The 26313-nt window shown below is 35.5% G+C and overlaps 1 protein-coding gene across 1 annotated transcript in view; it reads left to right on the top strand.

Annotated features, from left to right (window-relative positions):
- Nucleotides 1–26313, top strand: part of KLHL1 (kelch like family member 1) — a 201434-nt gene that overhangs the window by 125315 nt on the left and 49806 nt on the right. Inside the window, exon 6 of the mRNA XM_050331657.1 lies at nucleotides 21522–21708. Within this exon, the coding sequence (XP_050187614.1) occupies nucleotides 21522–21708 (187 nt within the window). The remainder of the gene's footprint in view (nucleotides 1–21521; nucleotides 21709–26313) is intronic.

Below are 26313 nucleotides of genomic sequence, written 5' to 3'. Positions count from 1 at the left end.
GGATCTTTCAGTGTCACTTTCAACCTGGGCTGTTCTGTAGTTCTATTATTCTATGGTTCTGTGGTTTCATGGTATGTAAAGTATCAGCTGAAACAACTTAGAGGCAAGATTTCAAACTGCTTTTATATTCATAAGCTTTAAACCTGCTACGGATTCTAAATATATGGCTTACAAATTTAGCTGCATTCCTCCAATCAGTAGGGATTTTGCTACATCTAGACATGACTTACTTGGGTTACCTCTGCACTGCTATTTGCTTGTAAACCAGTGATCCCAGAATTACCAAGCTGAGTGGTTTAGCTCTTTATCCATAATGTTTAAGGCAACTCCCTGTATAATTGCTGTCTCACATGATTGACACTTACCTATACACTCCTAAAACAGTTGTGTTAATCTGAACATTAATTCCATTGTGTATCTTTCAGAAAATTTCTCTGTCATTTTCATTGCACTGAGAATTGACTGAAGAGCTCTCTGGAAAGAAGCCAGGTCAAAACTAGCAGCTAATGATTGAACCTTTGAGAAAAGAAGATTTGGGTTCTTTACTTTTGAATTCGCTAAAAAAGATGAAGTTATAGACTACAAAGATTATAAACAGTTTGGAAAGATTATACTGAGATCCTCTTAAAATGAATGTTTAAATTTATAGCCCGAGTTTTTATAATACCTCATTTCAGTCTCCAGGTGCAGTAATTATGTTGGCAGTGTAGTCAGGCTTAAGTAGTACGATATCAAACAATGTAATTCATAATTCAATAGCAGAATTTAGGAGAAGCTAAGCAGTATTAACATGTTAAAAGGAAAGTATCGTGAACATGAAAATGAATTAATAGAACCTTCCATGTTACCATACAACTTTTTTGGTTGGCCTGAAACCATCTGCTAAACTTAAAGCAGTTTATGTTTCTTCATTCAAGTCAAACTAACAAAGATTGGTGGCTTGACCAATATAAGAAATTATTTCACATTTAGTCGCTTCTTTTCAATAGGCATTGCAGATATTTTATGTTGGTCCATACAGAAAACATATCTTAATTTATGTTTATTTCACTTTCCTTGGCTTACTGACAGCAGTTTGTCTAATGCAGCTCAAGATGTCAAGATGTGCTGGCTCCTGTTCTGACAAGCTACTTTCCAGCTGAGTGGCCCCCAGCCTATATTAGTGCATGAATGTACATACATATGAACATAAACAATATGTGTTTATTTGATTATTTTATAGCAGAACGTTCTTATAAACCTTTTTCTTCCTCAAGGATGAAATTCCACAGTTGGGGAAAGATATATCCCTTAAGGTCTGATTAGAATAGCTAAAGGTGTTCCCATCTAGTTCCCTGATGACATGTGATGCAGTGATTATCATCCCCACACCTCATGGATCAAAACAGTTCATTCAAACCATCACTAATTCTACACAGACAAAAGTCTAACCTTGTCTGCAGTTGAAGCTAAAACATTAACTTCTGGCCATGAAGGCAAACAGTGTAGAAGAGTTTATATCTATTCCACTGTATTTTCCTTATATTCCTCTCTATCTTTTCCAAAACAGGATAGTTTCTTCTGTGTTTGCATCTCCTATTCCTGGACTCAGGTTGTATCTGGAAACATTCAGTGCAATTCATCGTCATGTTTGAGCCTCTGCCTATTTTGATTATTAATTATGTAATCACATTTACTAAGAAGAAAAGCTGGTTTCTGTTGTTTGTCTATACACTGTGTAATGTATCTGCTAATGTTGAGGCTACAGCACGAGCCAAAAATGTGTGCATCTTCTATTGGGCAAAACATTATTTCATGGTGTTTCTTAAGAGTGCGAGAAGTTGCTAATGACACTTGGGCTGCTGAAGGAATTTACAAGCAAGAGTTAGAAGTTAACATATGATACAGAGTACCTAGCATACTATGACAGTAAAGAGTGAGGATATTACACTTTAAGTTTCATTGTTTCTCAGCAAAGATGTGCATGATATAAAGAGCACAAATACTTTCTTGTAGAAATGGTTAAGTTAAAAACAAATTGTTCTCCACCAGTGTGCTATTTTTATAATGGCCCTTCTTTGGAACTGTTTTTGACACTTGTAGATCAGTTTGTCACCAGTGTAGATCACTGGTTAACTGGGAAACTTAAATATAGCATAGGGTAAAGCGTAGGTGTTACTGCCTTTTCTTCTGCAACACTTTTAATAATATCACTTTCAGAGCCTTTGCAAATCACATCAGTAGAATAATGCATAGTCTTTGAGTACTGTGACTGTGGCTCAGATCCAGTAAATCTAATATAGGCATCTAAATTAGATTTCTTGCCCAGGAGCGGAAACAATGCAGTCCTTATAAAATGAAGTACTTAAATACCCTGTAACTCACTGGAGAGAAAGTGAATGGATCCACATGAGTCCTGTTCTTATTTTTACAGAGAATCTGTAGGTAACCTGTAGGAAATGCTAAGCCTCTAAATCCTCTTGGAATGCACGCATTACATCTGACTGTACATGGTTTTACAATGTATATGAATTTGCATGTAGTAATGGTGTAGAAGCCCTTTAAATCCTAGCTTGGATAACTGACATTACGAGGCAAACTTATAAATTCCTTCCCCAGCTCAGCTGGCATTTGGCAAAGAGGTATTTCTCAGTACTGCCAAAGAAAAGCAAATTAACCAGGCAGTTGTCAGACTTAGGTTCATCAAGTTCTGACCTTTTCAATATATATTGAGCTAGATGAAACAACTGAAGGTTCCTTTGCTTAGCAAAAATGGAGGGTATCATTCTATGTCAATCAATCTTTAAATTTCTTCTTCAGAGCAGTGTGATTGATAATATGAAATGAGAAGCTTTTTCAGTTCTCTAACCACCTCTAGCATCACTAAAGAAGTGCAGCTTATAAAAATTCACACCTGACTAGAGTTCTAAGCTTTTTAGAGTGGTTCTTACCTACTGGTCTGGGGTAAATGCAAAGTATGTGTCTATATTCAGTCATACTCTACAACATTTTGTGAATTCTTTCAATCATTTCTAGACAAATTACATACTAGGAGATTATAACTTGAATCTGAAAAGACTAAAGGTCTGATACATCTTTTTATTCACCTTTGTGTTTTCACATCAGCTAGATTCCTAACCTCCCACTATAGGCAGTGGAGATCTACTGCACTTTCCAACACATAGGAACAAACCTGTGTGCTGATTTGAGAGGTTCCATGATCACGTTTTCTGGCTCCCAGCAGATTATCTGGAAGCATTTCTTCATAAATCCAGTGCCATATTTACTGGCCCTGTGTGGATTCTTAGACACCATGTGACATCTCAAATGGCACTAAATGCTTGGTTTTGTGCAAGTTGATTAAGCAATTACTCAATTTGAATGTCAAACTCTACCAGAATAACATAAATTCAGGAATGTGAGGGAGTATGACAATATTTTTAAAGTAATATATATGTTTATTTAAACTAAATAAAAATTAATTAATTAACTTAAGAATTAATAAATTCTCAGTCCATAAAAAATGAGATTTCAGAGAAGCTTCTAGGATAAGTTCCATATTCCTCTATTAACTTATCATTGTAGGGGACATTTGGGCCCAGAATTTCAGTTGCCTGTGAAGTGATGATTAGTTGTGTATAGTCAGTACAAACAAGCTAATCTCTTATTTCTCTACTTTTCTTAGATAGATCATACAGTAAAGCTAACTTACTCACTTTTTTTATAGCAGCTTCTCTGCCTTGTCAGCTGATACTTTACCTGAACAAAGATATGATAGTTCAGTGCAGTGTGGAGATACAATCCAAAGGGGTTTGTTTTGTTGTTTTTCTTTTTTATCTTCTAGGTAATTCTGAAATTGTCCTCAAGTCCTGTCAATATGGCTGGCATTCCTTGTGTAGATAAGTGATATGTGAGCATTTGTAAACAGTGAAAATGATAACCGTTCAAGACACTTATGTGTGACATTCATTTCCAAATGCATTTATCTATCAATAAAGTTTAGTGAATACCAGTAAATATCAGTAAAGTATCACTTAATGCTTCGAAGTTGTCATGGGATACTGTTCAAATAAAAAGCTGTGACAACATAATTCTATAATACTATTTATCTGACACACAGGCAACTTACCTGACATTTTATTGAGTGTCTCATGATACACTAAGCATATGGTTTGCTGCTAAATATTTTTGGGGTATTTTTATGTAGCGGAAGAGTGTATTTTCACTAGTTAAATCACTTTTGCATGTGATCATAAAATACCTGTGGAATGATAATGATGTATAAAAAATAAAAACCTTGTCTCTCTTAAATTGTGCCTCCACAGGTCATGCAAACACAGCTCGTTGAATGTAGTGAAGGCAAAGGTCAATCATTGCTCTCAACAATTTTTAACAATGGGTAGCTTTAAAAGCATAAACCATTGTTGTGGTTGGCTTCATTGAAATCTGTTATTTTAAGTAAAGAAGGAATGAAAAAGAGAGGTCTAAGACATGGCTGCTGTTTTCTGCAGTCTTCCTTCTCCCTTAAATTGATTCAGCATAATAGGAAAGCACATAATAAGAAACATTTTCTATTTCTACTTGAGCCATCAACGTTTTGGAGATTGTAACATTTAAACTTGAAATAAACTATCTGGAAAAGGTGCTTAAATAGACAGTTCCCCTTCTTTGTGAGTTTTTCTTATTCATCCTTTTTGCCTACTTCTAGGACATGGAGATTATATTTGAATAAGGAAAGCATAATTTATGGGGGGAAAAAAAGCTTCTTTTATGTTTTATTTCTTTGTATTTATTCTTTTATAGGAGTTTTATGAAAACTACATGAATTTTGTTAGATTACAGCTAGCTGCAGTTAACGGGTAATTGCAGATAATAATAAAAAGCCAGTAATTTCCAGTAATTTTTAAATGTAGGCTATTAGTTTCTGTTGACTGAATAACATTTGTGTTCTATTTGTTAGCATCTTGCATGCTTTTACCTAACCTTCTATTTGATTTATCACTTTCAGGGTAAAGAACAGAATGTTATTCAGAAGAGCTTCAAATAAAGGCATCTATCTTTAAACCAAAGGAGATCAGAAAATAAAAACGTTTTGTCAAAGGCCAACCTCTTTGTTGTTGGGGCATTTTTTATATTTTCCCTTTTTTTTAATGTGATTTTTTTTTCCTTCAACTCTTGAATGCAATTTGACCTCTAGAACCTTTCTTATTTCTTAAATAGTATTTTAACACTAATGTAAAATATTTATAGTTCTCATAATTATGATTTTAATTTTTTAGCTTGAGGAGTAGAGATGAAAAAATTCCAAAGTACTCTAAGAGATATTAATTTCACCTAACTTTATCTAAATAAATACTAAATAATTAATAATGAAATACTAAATAAATAATTATTAAATAATTACTTTAAGAAGGGACTGTTTTCCTAAACTGAAATAACATTTGAATCATTAATACATCAGGATGATAAGTAAACTGGTCAAATTAGTACCAGTTTCAAAGATAGTCTCAGTAGTACTGGTAGTTCAACAAAAGTCAGTATGTGTGCCAAAAAAGTATGGACATATAACTAAGTTCAAGTTGAATAGTGTCATAAAAGAAAACAAGGGTCCATTTATGAAAAACAATACTGAAAATTTTAATAAATGGTCTCCTTAAATCATAAACTTTGGGAAAGAGTTAATGTGAAAGTGATTTCAACATCACAGTTTAATTACTTGCTACAGATGCTACCGATGAATATTCCAATTCCATTGCTTAGTTTATTCAAGAGGAAGGGAGGAGAAGTCAGTTTCTTCATTTCTGTATCAAATGTGCAGCCTCAGAGAATGTGTGTGTAAATGGTTGGTTGTTTCTCTAATATATTCATTAAGGTAATGTATTGACAGGTTAAGGAAAACAAACTTCAGCTATGCCGTATTCTTTTTGGTTTGGGTTGGGTTTTGTACCCTGATGTGAGGGGGGAACAGGGAGGACTCAGGATTATAACTGAATGGTAGAAAGCCAGTTTAAAATTTCCTCTGAATATGAAATTATAATGTGTGTGCAAAAAGGAGAAATTGCAAATCAGTTAAATACTGACAAATTTCCTCTGCCAGTGACTATGATCACCAAAACTACAAGCTTAGTAGATGTCAGAATTCAGTTTTTAGACAGAAACCCAATTAAATTTTTTTTCAAAATCCCAGTCCAAGGCTTTTCAGCTTTTCAGCCTTTCCAAGGCTGCCATGTGACTGATCTCTTTGCAATATATTATCACCTGCATGCATACACAGATCACAGACTTGCAGTCAGACTAATGAAAGTATCTAGGCAGTAAATCCTAATGTAGATTATTCGTAATAGAAATGATTAGCCATATGTTGCAAGGAAGAACTGGTGTAGAGTTTCTTAAAGATTCTTAAGTCTGATGCATCTTATTGCTGGAAAGAAAATAGTCTTTCTATGAGAATACAGAAATCTGAGGGATTTAGTTTAGCCTTTCTTCTTGCATTAGTTGAGCAGCTGGCTTGACTAACAAATCATGAATAATTTAGTCCATAAGCAACAAAAATGCTGAATTTCATGTACTGGATATTTGTGTTATGCAGAAAAGTGCCTGGAAATCTCTGAGCAAAAACAACTTTACTGAAACCAATAATTAAACATGAATAACAAAAAAAGAATTCCAAACAGATGCAGAATTTTCAATGAGATGAAAGAAGATGGTAGAAAACAAAGCAAAATAAGACATACTAAATTTGGGAAATTATTAATTGCAGATATTTTTCATTATTTAATTTCTAAGACAATTGTTTTAAAAGCAAGTAAAAACTCAAAATTATAAATTAGATATAAGATTTATTAAAAATTTCAATTTAAGGCCCCTGATTGCAAGTGAAGTGATTAAAGCAGATGATTATGTTGGATTTAGCTCAATTCATTTAACTCCTCACAAAACAGAAAGGTCTTAAAGTAATATTACTAAGGTTCATATGGATAAAATGAGTTTAGAAATAGAGTTTGAACTTTAGCTCTATACATGATTGATTTGAGACCTTGTGATCTCTATGCTTAAGGATCGCCAAAAAAGTTAACGACTTTTCTATTCATTGTTTAAAGTCAAAGGGGAGAGTGAAGGAATGTTTAAGTGTTTTCATTTACTTTAGATAAGAATCTATTTTCAAATCCAGATTTGTATAAAGGATGACACTGTTAGTAATACCTTAATGTATCCTCAAAGTGCAGAAATTGGTGGAGGTTAATTTTATGACTTCAATACATTATACTTTCAAAATATAGAAATTTAAAAGAAAACGTTAAAAGAAGTTGTAAAATATATTTGTAGTAAATTCATAATTATATGATTCTTGAAGTTGTACCTTCTGTTAATAAAAAGTAAGTTAATTTTGTATGTACAAAGCTGGCCCGATTTTCAAATTAATATATAATTTCTGATGTATTTTATGAGCACTATTCTAGATTTTAACCTGAATTTTTGAAGTTTTTTAGTTTATTCTTGTTCTCTGATTATAAATCTTAAACATTATAATAATTTATGCTTAATCAATAGCACCAAATACTTTCTCATGTAAACAATGCAAACATGCTGTTGTTCTCATTCCTATTTTCTTATGTTTTTTTCATAAATACTTCATTTGGTATGTATAAAATTAATATTTGTTTTGTATTTTTCCTTATTTGAAAACATTATTGATGACTGCAATATCTTGCTGGTTTTACTTTAGAATACTTAACAGTATTACCAGTGGAAACTATTTAAATTTCTAATGCAGGAATGTAAGTGAATATCATGCATTGTCAAGAAAGGCCTAATGCTCTCTTACTTAAATCTGTTCTTTTCAAGACTAGATGTTAAGCAGAATATTTACTTAATGTTGCAAGAGCAAAAATTAAAGTGATGTTGAAAGAAGGCGTATTTTAATTCCATTCCCCAGTACCTTTCTGTAATTCATTTCATAATTACCTTTTATTTTTATCTTGAACAAAGGAAGAAAATTAATTTAGAGCTAGCCCATAGTATTGGAGAATTCTGGATTCTGATATAATTTTATCCACTTTTACAAGCGTGTAAGCACCTTCACACAAAAGCTATGCAGTATGGATGTTTAAGTTTGGAAAAGCGAGTGCTGTAGTTTAACCCTAACCAGCAACTCAGCCCCACACAGCTGCTTCCTCACCCCCTGCTCCTGGTGGGATGAGGGAGAAAATCAGAAGAGTAAAAGTGAGAAAACTCATGGGTTGAGATAAAGACAGTTTAATAAGTGAAGCAAAAGCTGTGTTCATAAACAGTACAAGTAATTGAACACCAAGCAGGTGTTCAACCAGCTGCAGGAAACAGTAACAGTGACTTGGAAAAACCAACACCGTCACTCTGAATGTGCCCCCATTCTCCTTCTTCCCCCAGCTTTTTATGCTGAGCAAGAAAATCCATATAGTGTGGAATATCCCTTTGGTCAGTTGGCATGAGCTGTCCCAGCTGTGTCCTCTCCCAACTTCTTGTGCATCCCCAGCCTACTCACTGGTGGGGTGGGGTGAGAAGCAGAAAAGGTCTTGACTGTGTGTAAGCACTGCTTTACAATAGCTAAAATAACCCTCTGTTATCAACCCTGTTTTCAGCACAAATCCAGTTCCATACCACCTACTGTGAAGAAATATAACTCTATGCCAGGCCAACCAGCAATCTGGTCAGAAAATAGGCTGTCAATTGTCAACTGAAATAAGAAAAGTAAGAAAAAGTATGAAGAAATGGAATATATTTTCTACAGATTAAAAAAAAAATCTTTTAATTCAGAAGATACAGTATTGAATGAGCCCCACAGAGAGTGTTTGAATATAAGCCTTTGTTCCTGTGTATACATCAGGGAGTTAAATAATTAAACTGAATCTTCTTGTAATGCCTGGTAGGTAACCACCAAAAATGTGAAAAGCTTATATGAAAAATTTGTGAAGACTAATTGGTAACTGATTAACTAAAAATTACTTGCTGTAGCATACTTCCCAGTATAAGTGCTAAGTCTGAGTTTTCTCTGTCCAAGTTGTATTCATTTTCAGAATTTTCAGTATGATTTTCCTGCCATACTTTGTGACACGATGTAGATAAAATGATTTAGGATAAAACTTGATATAGTCAGCTTTGGGAATCAACTCAAATGTGTCAAATCTAGATTCAAAAGACTCTGCATCAAAAATAAAATTTACTTGAGCCAACTCTTTAATGTGTTCCAATAAAAAACGGCAACACTTTTTGGTATGCTGTTTAATTTCTCAACTTTATGGGACCTTCAATTAAAATAAAAAACTAAAACAAAACAAAAGAAAAAGAAAAAAACAAACAGAAAAAAAAAGTAAGCTTACATCCCTTCTAGGGAAAAAAAAGTTAAAGTGCTTTATTATCTAGATAGTGAAAGGCAACATTCATTCTTTTCTAGCAAAGTTTTAACAAGATTTACAGTAATATAAAATCATAGTTTAAGTGAAACCTATTAGTCACAGTTTAAACCTACTTAGTGAGATTAGCATTTAAATTATCTGTCATCAGTTATATGGAGCCCCTGGTGGTCTAGTGGTAAGGGCGCGGCGCTGTCACCGGCAAGACCCGGGTTCGATTCCCGGTCAGGGCCACTCCCGGGCAGGTGGGGCTCGTTAGCCCTTAAAAAGGCAACCCACCTACGTCCTGAGGACCTCGCTGCCACCGTCCAAGCTCGCTTGGCCCCGGCAGATGAACCTTAGGATTAAAGGGTGGGCTCAGTTCCGCACACACTGTGTCTCACCTAAAAAATCCAATGCGCAGGCTGGAAGGTGTAAAGACCTTCCCCGGATCTTCGCTCGCGAAGACTGGCCATTATTATTATCAGTTTTATTTAAGTTTTTAGTAGTGGCTGATGCCTGTTCAATTCCTGTAGACTAAACTAAAGGTATTATTCATGTCAACCATGATCTTAATCTCAGAGAAAACATAGATATATTCATTCAGGAAGAATCTTGAATTATTGATGCATGACCACATTTATTCAGAAGTTGATCTGCTTAGTATGCTATTGATAATATTAGCTCAGTATACTGTTGTTTGTACTTATAAGCCCTACATTAATTGGATTATTATAAAGTTTATTTTCAAGCTGTTCTTGGAAAAAGAAATAACAAAACTATTTACAATCACTACATAACTGCCCTGAAAAACATTTGTCTCCAAGATCTATGAAACATGTAAATGACAGTTGTTGATCCATTACCAGTTGCAGAACAGTTCAGCTTTCTCAAGGAATTCTGCATAAATTTTTTTAAAAATCATAGAATCACAGAATGGTTTCAGTAGGATGTGACCTTAAATATCATCTACTTTCAAACCCCCTGCCATGTGCAGAGATGTCACCCGTTAGACCAGATTGTTCAAAGTCCCATCCAGCATGTCCCTGAACACTGCCAGGGGTGGGGCATCCACTTCTCTGGGTGACCTGTTCCAGTGTCTCACAATGAAACAAAACCAACCAAAACAAAATAGTTTACTTAACTCACTTTTATCTTTATCCCATAAGTTCAAAACTTTTTAAGTAAGAAGCTTAAATATTATTAAACAATAGGTTTTATAACAAGAGGGTTTTAATCCAACAGAAGTAGCTCAGAGTTTACTTGTTTTGTAAAAAAAGAATTAGCACTTTGTGGGGGACTTTCTTTTTTTCCTTCATGTTTGCAGTGGAGCACAAATAACCTAACTGATATTTCTTCAAATGGGTATATTTATATATAGTTATAATCAGAATAATCTTCAGTTACAATAATATTAAAGGCATCTCTTGCAATTGTATTATAGACAGAAAACACAGTGTCAAAAATTTATTCCTTTCACCACATTAGGCAACTGAAATACTTCCATTCATATTCCAGTGTTATGGTGTAGGAATAATGACCTCTACTGACTTTAGACAGGTAAAAATTCTTCCAGTTGGAGCTTTGTCCATAGAAACACAGTGCTAGAGCAGCATAAGCATGGTAAGACTTTGAAAGTGTACTGAGAACTTATCTTATAGAAAGTTTCAAATTAGTATTTTTATACTTTCCAGAAATTCCTATGAACCCTTTATTTGCTTTTCATTTTAATCTGTACAAAGAGCAATTATGACCTTACCTTTCAGGAGTCTCTATTCTTTCCTGGTAGCTGCATTACTATGATCATCAACAATAAGCAACTGTAACAAATCTGTACATGGAACAAGACTCATAAAAGGACAATGATAGCTAATCAAATGTCTCTCTTGAAAACCATTCAATGTGCAAACTTTCAGATTTTTATTTCATATGGTAATATGTTTCTCTGACTCAAGGTTGTCAGGTGACTACAGATGTATTTTGGTTCAAGAAAGAGGCTTGGCTTTGTTAAATGAAATGTACCCTAAAAATCTGTATTTCATTAATTCACAATTCATTTAAAGGACTATAAACTTTTTGTTCTTCTGTTACAATTATTAATCCTATTAAGATAATTCTAATCCTCTGTTCCACATGACATTGGCATGTTAGTTTCTAAGGGCACAGAACTCTTAAAGGTTTTTCACAGGAAGAATGCATCTAGATACTGGGATAGTTTTCGAGAACTGGAAGTGGCTTTCTGTCTGTGATAAAATTAGTGATTGGGTATGGAATGTATGAAATGTAATACTAATCAGGGTATAGAATAATTATATGTTCTTAAGGACTATTCAAGACTATAAATCATAATAGATAGACATGGGGAGATAGAGTCCACATAATGCATGATTTGCAATCGTGCTCTCCCTCTTTTGGCAGCAATTAATTTTTGGATTACAGATTGAAAGTTTTGCATGTGCTTATTATTTAACTTTGGCGTGCAGGGAGTACTTTCCCACGTTATTAGCTTTTATAGCCCTGATATCTGTCCTGGAGGAAATACCCATGGTTTTCTTTTTAGTGGTAGGAATCCAATGATGTTTCATCATCTCCCCTTTTGGATAATTACTGAGTCTGAGGCACATACTAGGGTGGTAAAATTTAAGGTTTAGTTCATCCTGACTGAGTGAATATTGTCATACCTTGCACTTTTCATAAGGTGGAAAGCTCTATCTAAATTACCAGGGATTGTTTGGTGTCTCTTCAGAAGTATGAGGTTACTATGAAAGTTTTGGTGAGGCAGTTCTTTACCTCTTCCATTGCCTTCTAATCTCTTCCCAGAGTGGGGTGCAGGAAAGTGGAGGGTGGTTATTTTTTCCCAGGAAGGTGGTGTCCTCTTTTTCTCTGGTAGTGGCTAAATTTCATCCCAGATGATACATGTTCAACAGGGTAGAAAGAGACTCCTCCTGTCTCTCAGATGATCAGTTATGTAGAATAAGTGAGATTTTGTTTAATATCATTCAAATCAACTATTCAAATCACCTCAATCATAGCTGCAAATCACTTTCATAACAGCAGGCCTGGGGGAGATCTGTCAGGAAGCAGTAAATGCAGAGATGATCCTGAAGGGAGGAAGGTGGGAGCTGAGGGTAACAGCAAGGCAGGCAGCAGTGGGTGCAGTCTCACGGTGCACCCACTGTCAGTTAGTGTACCAAAACTCCTCCTTTTGTGCTCATTACACTTGACTTTCCTTTTGGCAGTACTTGAGTACAGATCTCCAAATAAATGTGCTTCACTGAGTTGAAGCATGCCTGCTGTCTGCAGCATGGAGTTGAAAGTAATTTGGAAGTACATTTAAGAAAGCACCTGTTCAGGGTTTTAGCTGGGAAAAATGAGAAACATGACACAAAGTTACAAAAAATTCTCAGGATTTTGCTAGTCCGAGAAGTTCTAGCAATGCTAAAATTAACTATGCTGGAGAAGCGTTGATATGAATCTTCTGAGAAGTGACAGCTCTGTGAATTTCCATGTTACAAAGCCCAGCAATTTTCATTTAGTGTTAGATACAATTCTCTTTTAATGAAGTATGTCATAGCCATGGAAGAGTTAGCTGAACATAATATAGTTCTCAGGGAAACATTCTTATTAACTGAATTTCCTGATCAAGTGCATCCTGATTTAATAAAAATATATTGATTATCCTGATATAATAAGGAAAGATAACTATGGAACAAAAAAAAAATGAAGCAGATTATTGAAATTTAGACAACATGACACAATTAACTTTATATGACTTCTGGTTTCTAAATAGTAGCTTCAATTTCAGTTTCTTCTTTTTCCCCTCACTCATAGGTTTTAGCCTTAAGGAGATTCAGAAATATGGTGTTTATCAAAAGTCAGCCCATGTGATAAAAAAGGTACAAGGGAGGAATGAATATTTAAAATTATTGTTCCCATATCTTCACAGTTGGGAAAAGACATTGGAATAGTATGTTTTGCATCATATGATTTTTTTTTACTGTTATTTTTATAGTAAGTTAGAGTAGGCCTTTTGACAAAAAAAAATAAGGAAAAAGGTTTTTATGATTTGGACACTGAGTACTTTTTTTTTTTTTTTTTTGGGAAATGAACACAGGTTTCTGTCTGCTTTAATTTTTTTTTTTTTTTTTCATTTCTAAGGTGAATTTCTAATTGGAAGGAAAAAGATGCAGTTTTTATTTGTGCTTGGTGCATGAAATCTCAGGATTTTGGGACAGAACAGTGTTCATGGATTATTACTTCTTTATTTGAAATACCTGGCAACTCAGTTGAAAGATCTCAGAGATAAATATTTGTTTTAAGAGCCTAGGCACAGACTAGAACCTCTGAATGAAGAAGTAGCAGCCTAACAAGAAATCAAGAATATTATTGTTGGACTTTGATCCTCACTGATATAATAAGCTTGCCATAAAGACCCTTGACATCAATTCCATTAATTCCATTAAGCATTAGAAAGTATATATAACTTAATATTACTTCAAATTTGTGCAGAGAAAACTGATAATTTGATTTCTAAGCTCTTTTGTGCCTGTATTCTGCAAAGGTAATGTTGACAGAGTATACTGTTCGGGTCAGTAGTCCAAAATGTACATTAAATCATCTTGCAAGAGAAGGCATCATCCTGCCTAAACTCTGAATATAATTTGTCTTCAGGTCTTTGATTTTTCAGTCTACTGACAATTTCCTGAACACTTCAAAAGGAAAAAAAAAATCACAAAAAGAATATGTAAAAAATGTTAACAGCATGAAATAAAAATTAACTTAGTGTTCTGAAAAATGCTCAACTCCACTGCTTATTAGCATACTTTAATGTTCTTATTTAGTAACATTAATTGTATCATAACCAGATCAGGCACAAACACACAGAAACCCTTATTGCACAATCACAGAATCATAAAATGGATTGGCTTGAAAGGGGACCTTGGAGATTATCTACTTCCAACCCCTCTACCATGGGCAGGGACACCTTCCACTAGAGTGTGTTACTCAGAGCCCCATCTAACCTGACCTTGAATATCTCCAGGGATGAGGCATCTGAAACTTCCCTGGGCAACCTGTTTGAGTGCCTTGTCATTCTCACAGTAAAGATATTTTTTCTAATACCTAATCTAAATCTACTTTCATTCAATTTGAACCCTTGACCTTTCACTGCAACCCTTGTAAATTGTCTGCCCCATCTTTCCTGTAAGCTCCCTTCAGGTACTAAAAAGCCACAATTAGGTCACCCTGAAGCCTTCTCTTTTCCAGGCTGAACAATCCCAGCTCTCTGCCATTCCTCATAGGAGAGATGCTCCATCCCTCTGATCATCTTGGTGGTCCCCTCTGGACTCATACAGGTCCATGTTCTCCTGTGCTGGGGACCCCAGAGCTGGATGCAGTGCTCCAGGTGGGGTCTCTTCAGAGCAGAGTAGAGGGGCAGAATCACCTCCCATGACCTGCTGTCCACACTGCTTTTGATGCAGCCCAGGATACTATTGGCCTTCTGGGCTGCAACTGTTCATTGCTGGGTCATGTACAGCCTTTCATCCCCCAGCACACCTAAGTCCTTCTTAACAGGGCTGTTCTTCCCTGATACTGTGAGTTGCCTCAACCCAGGTGCTGCACCTTGCACTTGGTCATGTTAAACTGCATGAGATTCCCATGTGCCCACTTCTTGAGCTTGTCTAGGTCCCTCTTCATGTGTGCCATCCCATCCTTCAGGTGTACCAACTCCACAACTCAGTTTGGTGTCATCTGCAAACTTGCTGATGGTGCAGTCGATCCCTCTATGTCATTAATGAAAGTATTAAATAATACTGCTTCCAATATGGACCCTTGAGGGACACCACTCATCTACTGATGCCCACTGAGCCTTTGACATCTACCCTCTGGATGCAACCATCCAAGCAGTTCCTAATCTGCCTAACAATCCACACATCAAATCCATCTCTCCAATTTGAAGAGAAGGATGTTTTGGGGGACCATATCAAAGGCTTTACAGAAGTCCATATAAATGACATCTGTAGGTCTTCCCTTATCCACTGATGTTGTTACTCCATCAAAGAAGGCCAATAGGTTGGTCCTACGGGATTTTCCCTTGGTGAAGCTGTGCTGGCTGTCTCAAATCACCTCTCTGTCCTCCATGTTTCTTAGCATAGTTTCTAGGAGGATCTGTTCTAGGCACAGAGGTGAGACTGTCAGGTTTAGTTCCCAGTGTCATCCTTTCTTCCCTTTTTAAAGATGTTTCCCTTTTTCCAGTTCCCTGGGACTTCCCCTGACTGCCATGACTTTTCAAATATTGCAGAAAGTGGCTTGGCAACTACATCAGCCAGTACTGATGTAGTCCACTTCTTCAGGACTCTGAGCTGCATTTCTTTGGATCTAATAGACTTGTTCACATTCAGGTTCCTCAGGTGGTCATGAACCTGATCTTTGCTTAAAATGGCAGAGATTTTCCTCCCCCAGTCCTCATCCCACTGTCCATCCACTTGAGAGGCATGGGAAGAGAGGTTGCCATTCAAGACTGAGGCAAAAAACTTGTTATCTACCTCAGCCTTCTCCTCGACTGCTGTTACCTTTTCACCTTCTAGCAAACAAAATGCTTGCTTTTAATTTCTTGATAATCAGAAGTTTCACAGCCCTTCCATTGATATAATGGGTGACAAGATAATAAGAATACACTCGTTGGAAAGTTGTTAAAAATAATAGCTTAAATACCTTCCTGAGGATTGTGTTTTCCTCTACATGCTAGGTAAGGTTAATAAATCTGAAAATTAATTGGACGCTAAACATAGACTCAATTTTCTTGATACTCAATTTAGATTAAGGAATACTGAAAAAAAATCCTGTGATTATTCTACTGTTCTTGTACTGACTCTAGCTCATTAAAATTAAGCGTAAAAACATATAAAAATGCTATATTTTATATAATGCCATTACAGTCAGTGTGAAAACACAAGCTATGAGGGAAGAGAATAGAATCTTGATATTTAATGTCATGAAATTAAATGTGAAGATCGTTTATGTTAGATCAGAGGCATTTGAAAGCACTTGTTGATAAAATTCTCAGTGACTGCTTGTTTGATTAAGAGTAGCAGACTGGGAGCTGGCCACTTTCTTGTAAAAAAAAATGTTGATATAACAGTAAAGAATATTTTCAAGTATAATTTACTTTATGTGGAATTTATTTGCAAACATTTATATCAAGCTGTTAACCTCAACCATGTGTAGTGACCCCTCTTAAAAATGTCGCTATCCAGGAACACAAACATGTCTGCATTTTTTTTTTTTTTGAATGTGTCTATTTATGTTCTATCTGTGTCTCATACTGTTTTAACAAAACTCTTGACAACGCAGTGCCTTGAGCCTTCAGCCTCAAAACACTCAAATTATAGATGGAAGTACATATTGTTTTAATTTTATCACAAGATTAAGGCCTGTTTAGTGATTTCATTTTCCAAAGGATACTTTTTCTTGTTAAAATTATCTGAAAACTAGATGCAGGCAAGTGTGTTTCTAAGGAGTAAGACTACAATATATGATAATTTTGTATACAATATTGACTTCCTCTTAATGAATTTCTGTGGTCAAATGTATATGGCCTTGGGGTATATAGATCAGTAGAAACAAATTAGTTTAAGTGATGTGTATATGCTAGGAAGAAGCTAGAATGGAACTTGTGACAAATTTAAAGGAGCAGCAGATCCAATTTCACTTCTTTTCTGTAACATTTCTCTGAGACTGAATTCATATTAACCAATCTCAATATTTTCCATGTTTTTCCAGTCAGTGCTGCTGTTTCAAAGATTTTTTTTTTTTTTTAGTTTCTTAATATAGTAGTCTTGCACATTTATAAAAATGAATATGATATATACTGTTGTTTTATAAGAAAATAATAGCAAATACAGTTTTGGAGGACAAATATGTGGAGAGACTTATGTATCTCATTTTCCATGTAAGATGAGAAAAGTGCTTGGTTCACAAGACAGAGAAAGTTGATATGACAGTTTTCAAAAATCTAATCTACCTAAATGAAAGAAAGCATATGAGCCATTTATTATTGATTGGGAGAAGAAACTTCAGCCTTATGCTTTCATTTGTTGATACATTAATCCAGGCTTGGTACTTTGACAGCAATTTATTCAGAGATCCTGAAAGATATTTGAATTCCTCAAAATATATTGATATTTTCAATGCCTTTGTATCTCATCTGTCTATTTTCTTTCTTACATTTATTTTTGCTTTCATGATCAAGGGATCATTTGTAGTAGATGCATAATCTGTTTGAAAACATTTTAATAAAACTATTAACCTGGACGACATTCAGTGATGTTTTCTGAAAATATATTATCAAAGAACATAGCTGTCTTATGTTTTCATATTTTCATTCTTTTAACATTCTTGTATCTTAACTGATAAAACAACACCATTGTGTTTAGACCATAAGTTTAGTGACCGAAAAACAAAAAAATATTTGGTTTAGCCTTCTTAATTATACATTTGTGAAATAGCATATATTCATTGGATTATTTGCTTTCACATCTAAGGACAAAGCATAAATATTAGGATTACTACAGTGAAGAGATTTAAGTTTAATATTTATTCAGTCCTTGTGCGAAGTAATGGTTTGCAAACCCATGGTTTCCTTTGTATTACCTGTTCCCTCTGCAAGAGAGTAGAACAGAACAGAATAGAATAGAATAGTTCAGCTGGACAAGTGACCTACAGATATCCTCTAGTCCAACTGACTGACCACTTCAAGGCTGACCAAAAGGTAAAGCAAGTAACTAAAGGTGTTGTTCAAATACCTCTTAAGCATTGGCATGCCAGGGGCATGAACAACCTCTCTAGGTGTCAATAAATGCTTCCCAATGTGAATTCTATGAACCTAGGAGCTTTGTGTATTGCTATGCTAAATTATCACACTTTTAGTCTTATTCCTCCTCCCTAAAACTAATTCAATTACTTTGTGGTGCGGTCGCTTTGTATCTTTTTGCATTGTCTTCTACTTTCTTTTTAAGTCTTCCATCTTTTTTATGCCTCAGCATTTTTTCTTTTTTATTATATGGATATATGGATATTTTATGGTAGCAGATACTAAGGAAGTTGGGCAGAATGAAACATGACGCATACTGTCATCTGAAATGTGCCAGAGATTTTCAATACACAATAGAAAGCTTAAAACTACAGATCTTGCTAACTAGATGCTAATGCTTTAATAATGTCAACTGTATTTCATCAATTTTTTTTAAGCATGTCACTGAACATTAATGTGACTCAAACCATCACAAGTTTTCTCACTCATGACTAACCCATGGAGGACACCTCATAGTCTTGGTAATTTGGATAGCCAGCTTTATTTAAATGAAAAATATTTTTTAAAAATCCTTTAATATGTTTAACTATAGCTTCTGGAATTTGTATTAGAACATAAAAGAATGAAATTCCCAATCTCCCACTACAATACATATTCTCCTCAACTTAGATGAGAGTTAGTTCTGTAGTTTAATAATGGAATCAAACTTCCACATACAAGAAATTTCACTGACTTCCTCATGGCCTACTCAATTCTACTCAAGATGTGAGTAGAATTTAAATCCCTAGAATTTAAACCCTTTGGAATTCCTAATAACTATTGCATTTTTACAATTTTATTGTAATTTACATTAAATTTACAAATTAATTTACAAATTTAATATTACCTGCCTGGAGAACAAGCAATAACTGGGATAAAAAAGCCAAACATTAAGTTCAAATTCAAAACCAAGGTTCTGGATTGACCACTTTCTTTCAGAAGTAAAATTTTGGGTCTCTGAAATAGGAATTTCTGGAAAAGTTAGCATCTGACTTTGTAGTCAGTAGATCTGCAGTGGTCAAAAATTCAAAATCAAAAGTTGAAAGCTATTAGAAAAGACAAAGTAAAAGATAACAAAACAGAGCACATCATTTTGCCACCGCAAAAGTTCATGGTTAATAATGTGGGCAGTTCTGATGCGTTCACAAAAAGAATCCAACAAAACTGAAAGGTTCAATAAAAGCCAGCAAAGGTGATAGAAGATATAAATCTTCTTTCATATAACTAATAACCAAAGAACCTGAGGCTTCTTAGTCTAGAAAATACTTGACTAAAAGAAAGTACAACAGAAGTCTAGAATATTCTAAGAAACTTAGTATTTTCTCTTTCAACAGAAGAATTTTCTCTTTCAACAGAAAGGGATGCATTTTCTCTTTCAACAGAAGAATCAGGGGGTACTGAAAGAAAGAAATGTATGAAACAAATTAAGTGAAAGCAAACAAAGCAACAAGAGCCAGGTTTGAAACAAAAGGAGGGAGGTAAACCTTCATATGCAGTGAGTAATGGGCTGGGTGCATTGTGGATGCAACACATTTACATGAGCCAAAAGAAAGATTGAACTACTTAACGGAAGATAAGGTCCCTGAGAATTACCGATTGCACAGAAAAGACATCCACCTCAGAATGTGCCTGATTTGAAAGTCAGACATTGGGTGAATGTTAAGGGGAATTACCATATATTTGAAAATAATTTTATGGTTTGCTGCCTAGACATTGACATATGGCCACAGTTGGAGACATCTTTTATCTAGGCTAGATGAGCTTCTCTGTTCACTTCTCTTAACTTATTTGTTTAAGCATATCTATTAAGCAATTTAAGCATATCTATAAACTGTTAGGTCATCAGCCTTGAAAAAGAGTTCTGGATCATCAATTGAGATACTGGAGCCTGTATTGCCTTTCTCTGAACTTGAATAAACTCATCACGTCACAGACACTTAAAATCAGAAGCAAGACACAACTGTCTACATTTGCAAGCTATTAATATTTTAGATGTCAGAGAAAAAATCTGCAAAAGGCTGACATATTGACAAAGGACATGACGTTCCTCAGCAGCCATTGAAGCCAGGATGAAATAGTTGAGAGTTCTTACAAGCAATTAGCTTTCTGTGTTTAGGCAACTGCAATACATTTTGCATATGTTTGAATATAAGTGTCTGGGAGGAGATACATCCTCAAACTTCTGGAACTAAATTCTCCTGCTTCCTGACCTTCAACTGCTTCTCTGAAAATTATTTAGTGTCACAGTCAGATGTTCTATGAGGTCTAAAAATTTACCACACTGTACAGATATACTGTCACATGCAGTTAAAACCTGTTCTGATTTGATGGTCAGTGGAATATAGGGATCAGCATGTAGATGTAATACTCAACTGCCTAAATGTAAATTTTGAGAGTTTGATTGAATTTGGATGCTTTAGTGGATCTGAGATATTTCCATGGGTCTGGCAGATACGGCCGAAAATCTTCATAAGCACTGCACTCCTCTGGCATGACATTAGTGAGATCACAGATTCATTCAGGTAGGACTAGACCTCAGGAGGTCTGTAGTCCAGACCCCTGCTCAAAGATAGGTCAGCTGTGAGGTTAGCCCAGGTTGCTTAGTTCAGTGGGATCTTGAAAACTTATGGGGTGATCTATAACATCTCAAAAGCTGGTAGATTTGTACATGCAGACAGATGAATCCAACACTTAACATTTACAAATTACAGCCTTCTTTGGAAATGTAATATAATAGTTTTTCAGCTGCATGCACTGAGCATCTGTTATGGTAACTGTTGATTACATTTTTAAGCCAATTGTAAAAATAGTTACATTATCTGCCTTGTTAGTCCTTTATTTTGATAATAGTACGGCAAAACAACAGATTCAAAACTTGCACAAGCAAGTTCTTTTACTGGTTGTTTTTGATGTTTTGTTTTGTCGTTTTTGGGAGCATTGTTTTGGTTTGGTTTTAGAAATAAAGGATGTTCCTGCAAAGAGATGCTTTCTGGGTCCTTTGAGTGTTACTTTGGAAACCATTAAAATAAGTCAACCTACAAGAGAACATTTAGTTATCTTCAATGCCTCCAGTAAGAGATTAGTAAGATTGTAGTCTTAAGGGCTGGTGAAACAGTGATCTTAAAGCCTTTTAAAAATCAGTTAACTGTCCCTACTTTTCTGCCTGTGCTGCAAAAAAAAAAAAAGAAAAAAAAAGCCTGCAAAACCACATATTCTAAGATGAAGTGATATACTTACGACATCCATTCTACCTTCTCTCATTGCATGGTATTGCTTTTCTAGGAATTTCTAGTATTTTTGATTCACCTTCATGTCATTCACAGATATTGGCTGACCTGGAAAACCATGTGCTTTTTAAAGATGACCTAGAATGTCAGAAGCTTATTCTGGAAGCCATGAAATATCATCTTTTACCAGAGAGAAGAACTCTCATGCAAAGTCCAAGAACTAAACCTAGAAAATCTACAGTTGGGACACTTTATGCTGTTGGAGGAATGGATAACAACAAAGGTATTAAAGGATATTTGTTGCTTTATAAAAGTTGTACTTTGCATTTTCTTTATTGGAAAATGGTGAAATAACTTTCTGTTCCAAGATTGGTGCGGGAATGTCTAAATCGGTCAAGAAATGCTGCCAAGACTTTTGTTCTAATAAAAATCTACTGATATTGAAGGAAAAGCATAATACTGTTAGAGAAGAGAAACTGAGATTTTAATTCATTCTTTGTGCAAAATTATTATAATTTTCAGAAAAAAAAATTAACAAAAAAAACTGGAATGAAGTTAATTTACCTTAGTTTTAGATTTCTAGAAATTATGTTTCCTCTATAAGTAAGTCAAATACTTCTTTCACGCTTTTTTAACCAATGAACAAAGGCAGTTTGATATGCAGTGTATTCTATCCTTAAATAGTTGTCTGAAATATTATGGATGATTCATGGTCTTCTAATGAAGAAATTTGTCAGTCATTTAGAGAAAAAAACCTAGATAACTAGTTTAAACTAGATTACTACTTCGTCAACAGATAATGGAAAATGAAATTGTCCCTATTTTTCTATGAAGAAAACTAGAAAGCAGTGAAATTTTAGTTAAAGTACTTTGTTGTTATTTGTTGGGATTTAAAATTACAATTACGTACCTTCATTTCTGGTAAGAAGTCTAATCCACTGATTTCTTGAATGGAATGAAATAAAATATTTGAACTAAAAGTTAACTGTGTTATAAGCCTACATACTCAAGAAAGGCTTTTATTATTTTTTTTGTGATATTCACTGACAACTCCACAGTATCTTAAATTTTAATGTCCCTATTTAGAGTAAAGATCATGCCTTCAGAAACACTAGTTCTGATATAAAATAAACTGTACTTTAAAAAAGTATTACATTATATCCTCAGGATTTTACAACTTTGTGTCTAGGGTGTAGTTATTGCAGTTGTTTCACTAAATAGCTGTGGCAACATCATCTTCAAAATTACATGGCATACTTTTCCAATAAAGTTACACCAATAAGAAGGATGTATGACATTTGTGCATGTGGGAAAAATAAATGGGCAGCATCAAGAGATGTGTGACAAGCAAGTCAAGGAATATTCATGCTAATGGTTTCGCTTACATATCAGGAAAAGGTTTTTCACAGATGGTGGTTGGGCACGGGAACACGCTCGCTAGGGAAGTGGTCACAGCACCAAGCGTGCCACAGTTCAAGAAGCATTTGGACAACGCTCAGCTGTTTTTTTCTGTAGCAGCATAAGAGGACACAGTAACAGAGCTTCAACCCTCTGTTGGTGAAAACTCTGACTGAAGATAACCAGAACTTTTATACATTTACAGCAGACAAAAACTACTCTGAGAGGGGGCCTGTTATGGCAGAGCAGCATCTGCACAGTAGGAGCCTTTGTTACAGCTGATGTAATATGTATTCCCAGTAACTCAGGTTCTGCAGCTGTGCAGTCTCAGCTTGCACCTGTTCAACTCATCCCTCTTGTGACCCTTGACTGGCTTTTATGCCCAATGGGTCTTATTTCCACATGTCAGTTCAGGAGACCTGAGTGCTGTTTGCTTGTTTTGAAGAGTCACTGAGTTTATAAAGTAAGCCTGAATATTTGGGCTGTGAGATGATGCTGATACTCTGTTATGTCTCCTCAATAATTAATAATTTATTTTTCCCCCCACAACATTCTTCACTGAAATGCTGACTTGGATGGTTGCAACTCACAATGATGTATTTTTAATGCTTCCTGGTGTTTGCTAGCAAATATGAAACAGTTACATATAAGATCTGGATGAGCTAAACAAATTAGCAGTTTATTAACTAACATATAAAATAGTGTGTAAGTACAAATATTATGAAAGTGTTTGAAGGTTATGTGGCTCATCACATAAAAAGCAGCCTAGCATGCTAAGTTTGTTTTGAAATTTCATCTATACTTCTCTTCCTTTCCATAAAAAAAGAAGTGATAATTAAACTCCAGGAAATAGCAACTGGAATTTTACATAATGTGAAAAGTTAATGCAGCATAGTACTAAATGGATAGAATTTAAAGGATCAAAGTTGGATAATTTTGTAATTTTTATTTTATAATTGTACAAAACCTCTGTTTCTACAGACCTTTGGTTATTTAATAATTTAATTTCAGAGTTGCATGTAAGAAACACTCTTTCCCTATATGTTTGCATTAATGAAATGAGATGTATTAATAGATTGGGGGTATATGCTTCTGACAATGTTCCATTCACTTTACCTATTAATATTGTCACACTAACTTCTCTAATTTGGATTAGTTCTGTATTTGGATAATACGCAAACAACAAGGATTTAATCATCTAATAGCATGCAAAAGCTGTCTAAATCCACATTTAAAGGAGGACGATAGACTGAAATAAATGAGTAATTGTAAGAAGTGGACATATAGCAATTTTAAAGAATGATTAAACACTGACTTCCTGCAGCCATCTTGGAATCCTAAATGCAGAGAAAAAGCCATGTGATAGTACATGATGTGTATGGTCTATGTTAGGTGGTGCTATGGAAAATTATAAGCAGGAAAATATACTTGTATTTTTCTTGAAGGAAAATATGGCAAGAGGAGATTGGTATCAGTAATCAAGCAGTCTTATACTGATGTCAGAATACTGATTGATGTATTGTGAGGAGTCCTAACCTAGCTCTCTCACTAGCTAGCAGTTAGAATAATAAGGGAGAAGTTGAAATAATAAGGGACAAACGTCTTTCTTGTTTCTAGAAAGACATTTCTCAGAGTAGACTTCGGTTACACCTTATTTATTTTTACTTTTATATTTTTCATTCTCATATACGCATTTTTTTTAGATATTGAAAGAAATGTTGGAAAACCTATTGTAAATAGGTTTTATTGTATTGTGTGTGTGAGACAGATAAGCACAGACACACACAAATACACAGAGGATACAAATAGGCTGGTCACACAGTTACACAAAGTGCTGCTCTCAGCAGCCCCCGCATTTAGGACTCAGACCAGATACAGGCACAGTTGTCCATGCTCCCTCCTCCTTTTGGACTGGCAGAGGCAGAAGCACACCACACTTCCCAAGCACACACACATTAGTGGATCCCCTGAGCACCAGCGTAGCCCTGCTACCCTCCTCACTCATGCTTGTGTCCCGGAGTAGCTGGTTTTCATGAGGAGGCCCCCAGTGGCTGGAAGTTAAAGAGCTCACTGGTTCCAGTAGCTGGCACCACAGAGCAGACTCCAGGAGCAGCTCTTGTCAAGCAGGAACATGAACATGCTGTCGTTACTTATCGTGTAAGTAGATGTTCACAAAAGAACTGACAAGTAAGAAACTAATGGTCCCTTTTGCAATCCTACTCCTTTTACTGATAACATCACATATCTGTCATCACCAGTCCTCCGTATGAGTTTCTTCTACCTTTAGTGCTAGTTTGTTTTCACCTGTGTTTTCGATGAGGACATTTGTTTATTTTAAAGGATCATGCCTTGAAATACCTCAGGAAGACAATAAACCAAGATAAATTATGCCTCTGATTTCAACTATTAGAAGTGAGTAGTTTTACTGAGATAGATGGTTGTGATGTGAAAGAGCAGCTAAGGGTCTTGGGCTTGTTTAGCCTGCAGAATAGGAGGCTCAAGAGAGACCTTTGCAGTCTCTACAACTAACTACCTGAAACAAGGTTGTAGCAAGGTGGCAGTCAATGTCTTTTCCGAAGTAACAAGTGATAGGATGAGAGCAAATGACTTCAAATTGCATCAGGGAAGATTTAGATTGGATATTAGGAAAAATTTCTGCACTGAAAGAGTTGTCAAGCATTGGAACAGGCTGCCCAGGTGTTGTGGTTTTGACCTTGGTCGGATTTTAAACACGTACTGAAAACTGCTTTTCCCCCTCCTCCCCCCTCTGCTCTTCTTGGAGGAGAGGGGAAAAAAAATTAGTTAGAGAATTCCCGAGTAGAGATATAAACTGGGAGACTTGCTTACTAATTAATTTTCACAGGCAAACAGACTCAAAGTGAATCAAACTTAAATGTATTGTTAACAAACTTAATCTAAAAGCTAAATTTATTGCCAACAAAATAGGAACTAAAGAGTAAAAGAATAAAACAGTCTTAAAACACATGTTCTCTCTGCTCCCCCTGGGAAAGGGGTGGGGGGAAGTGTCTGCTTCTGCTGCTGTTAAAATCTCTCTCTTAGATAGGAACTTTTCCCAGTTCACTGTCCTGGGGGGCCATTTTCCATTAGGCAGAGGTCTCTCTCTCTCTCTGCACTTTGATGGTCTCCATGGGCTGCAAGGGGACAACTTGCTTCACCACTGGCCATCACCACGGTTACAGGGGGTAATGGCTTTGAGTCCTTCCCATGTTTTCTGTGGGGTCCCTTCCCAAGGGAGACAATCCTCGACAGACCTCTCTGGTGTGGGTCTATGCCTCATGCCACAGTTCTTCCATAGTCTGATGTCCCTTGGGTCACGAATGAGCTGCATTAGCATAGATCCCCCACAAGTCTTATCTGAGACAACTTGCTCCAGCACAGGTTTCTCTTTCCATGGGCCACAGGTCTCCATCAAGACTCTGTTTCATCCTAGGCTTCCCACAGGGTCACAGCCTCCTCACACACTCCTCTA

This window comes from Myiozetetes cayanensis, unplaced genomic scaffold, assembly GCF_022539395.1.
Source record: "Myiozetetes cayanensis isolate MyiCay16 unplaced genomic scaffold, myiCay2020 scf5-8, whole genome shotgun sequence".
Lineage (NCBI taxonomy): Eukaryota > Metazoa > Chordata > Aves > Passeriformes > Tyrannidae > Myiozetetes > Myiozetetes cayanensis.
Note: the sequence above shows the minus strand (reverse complement) of the source record. Positions and strands in the feature narration are given on the sequence as shown.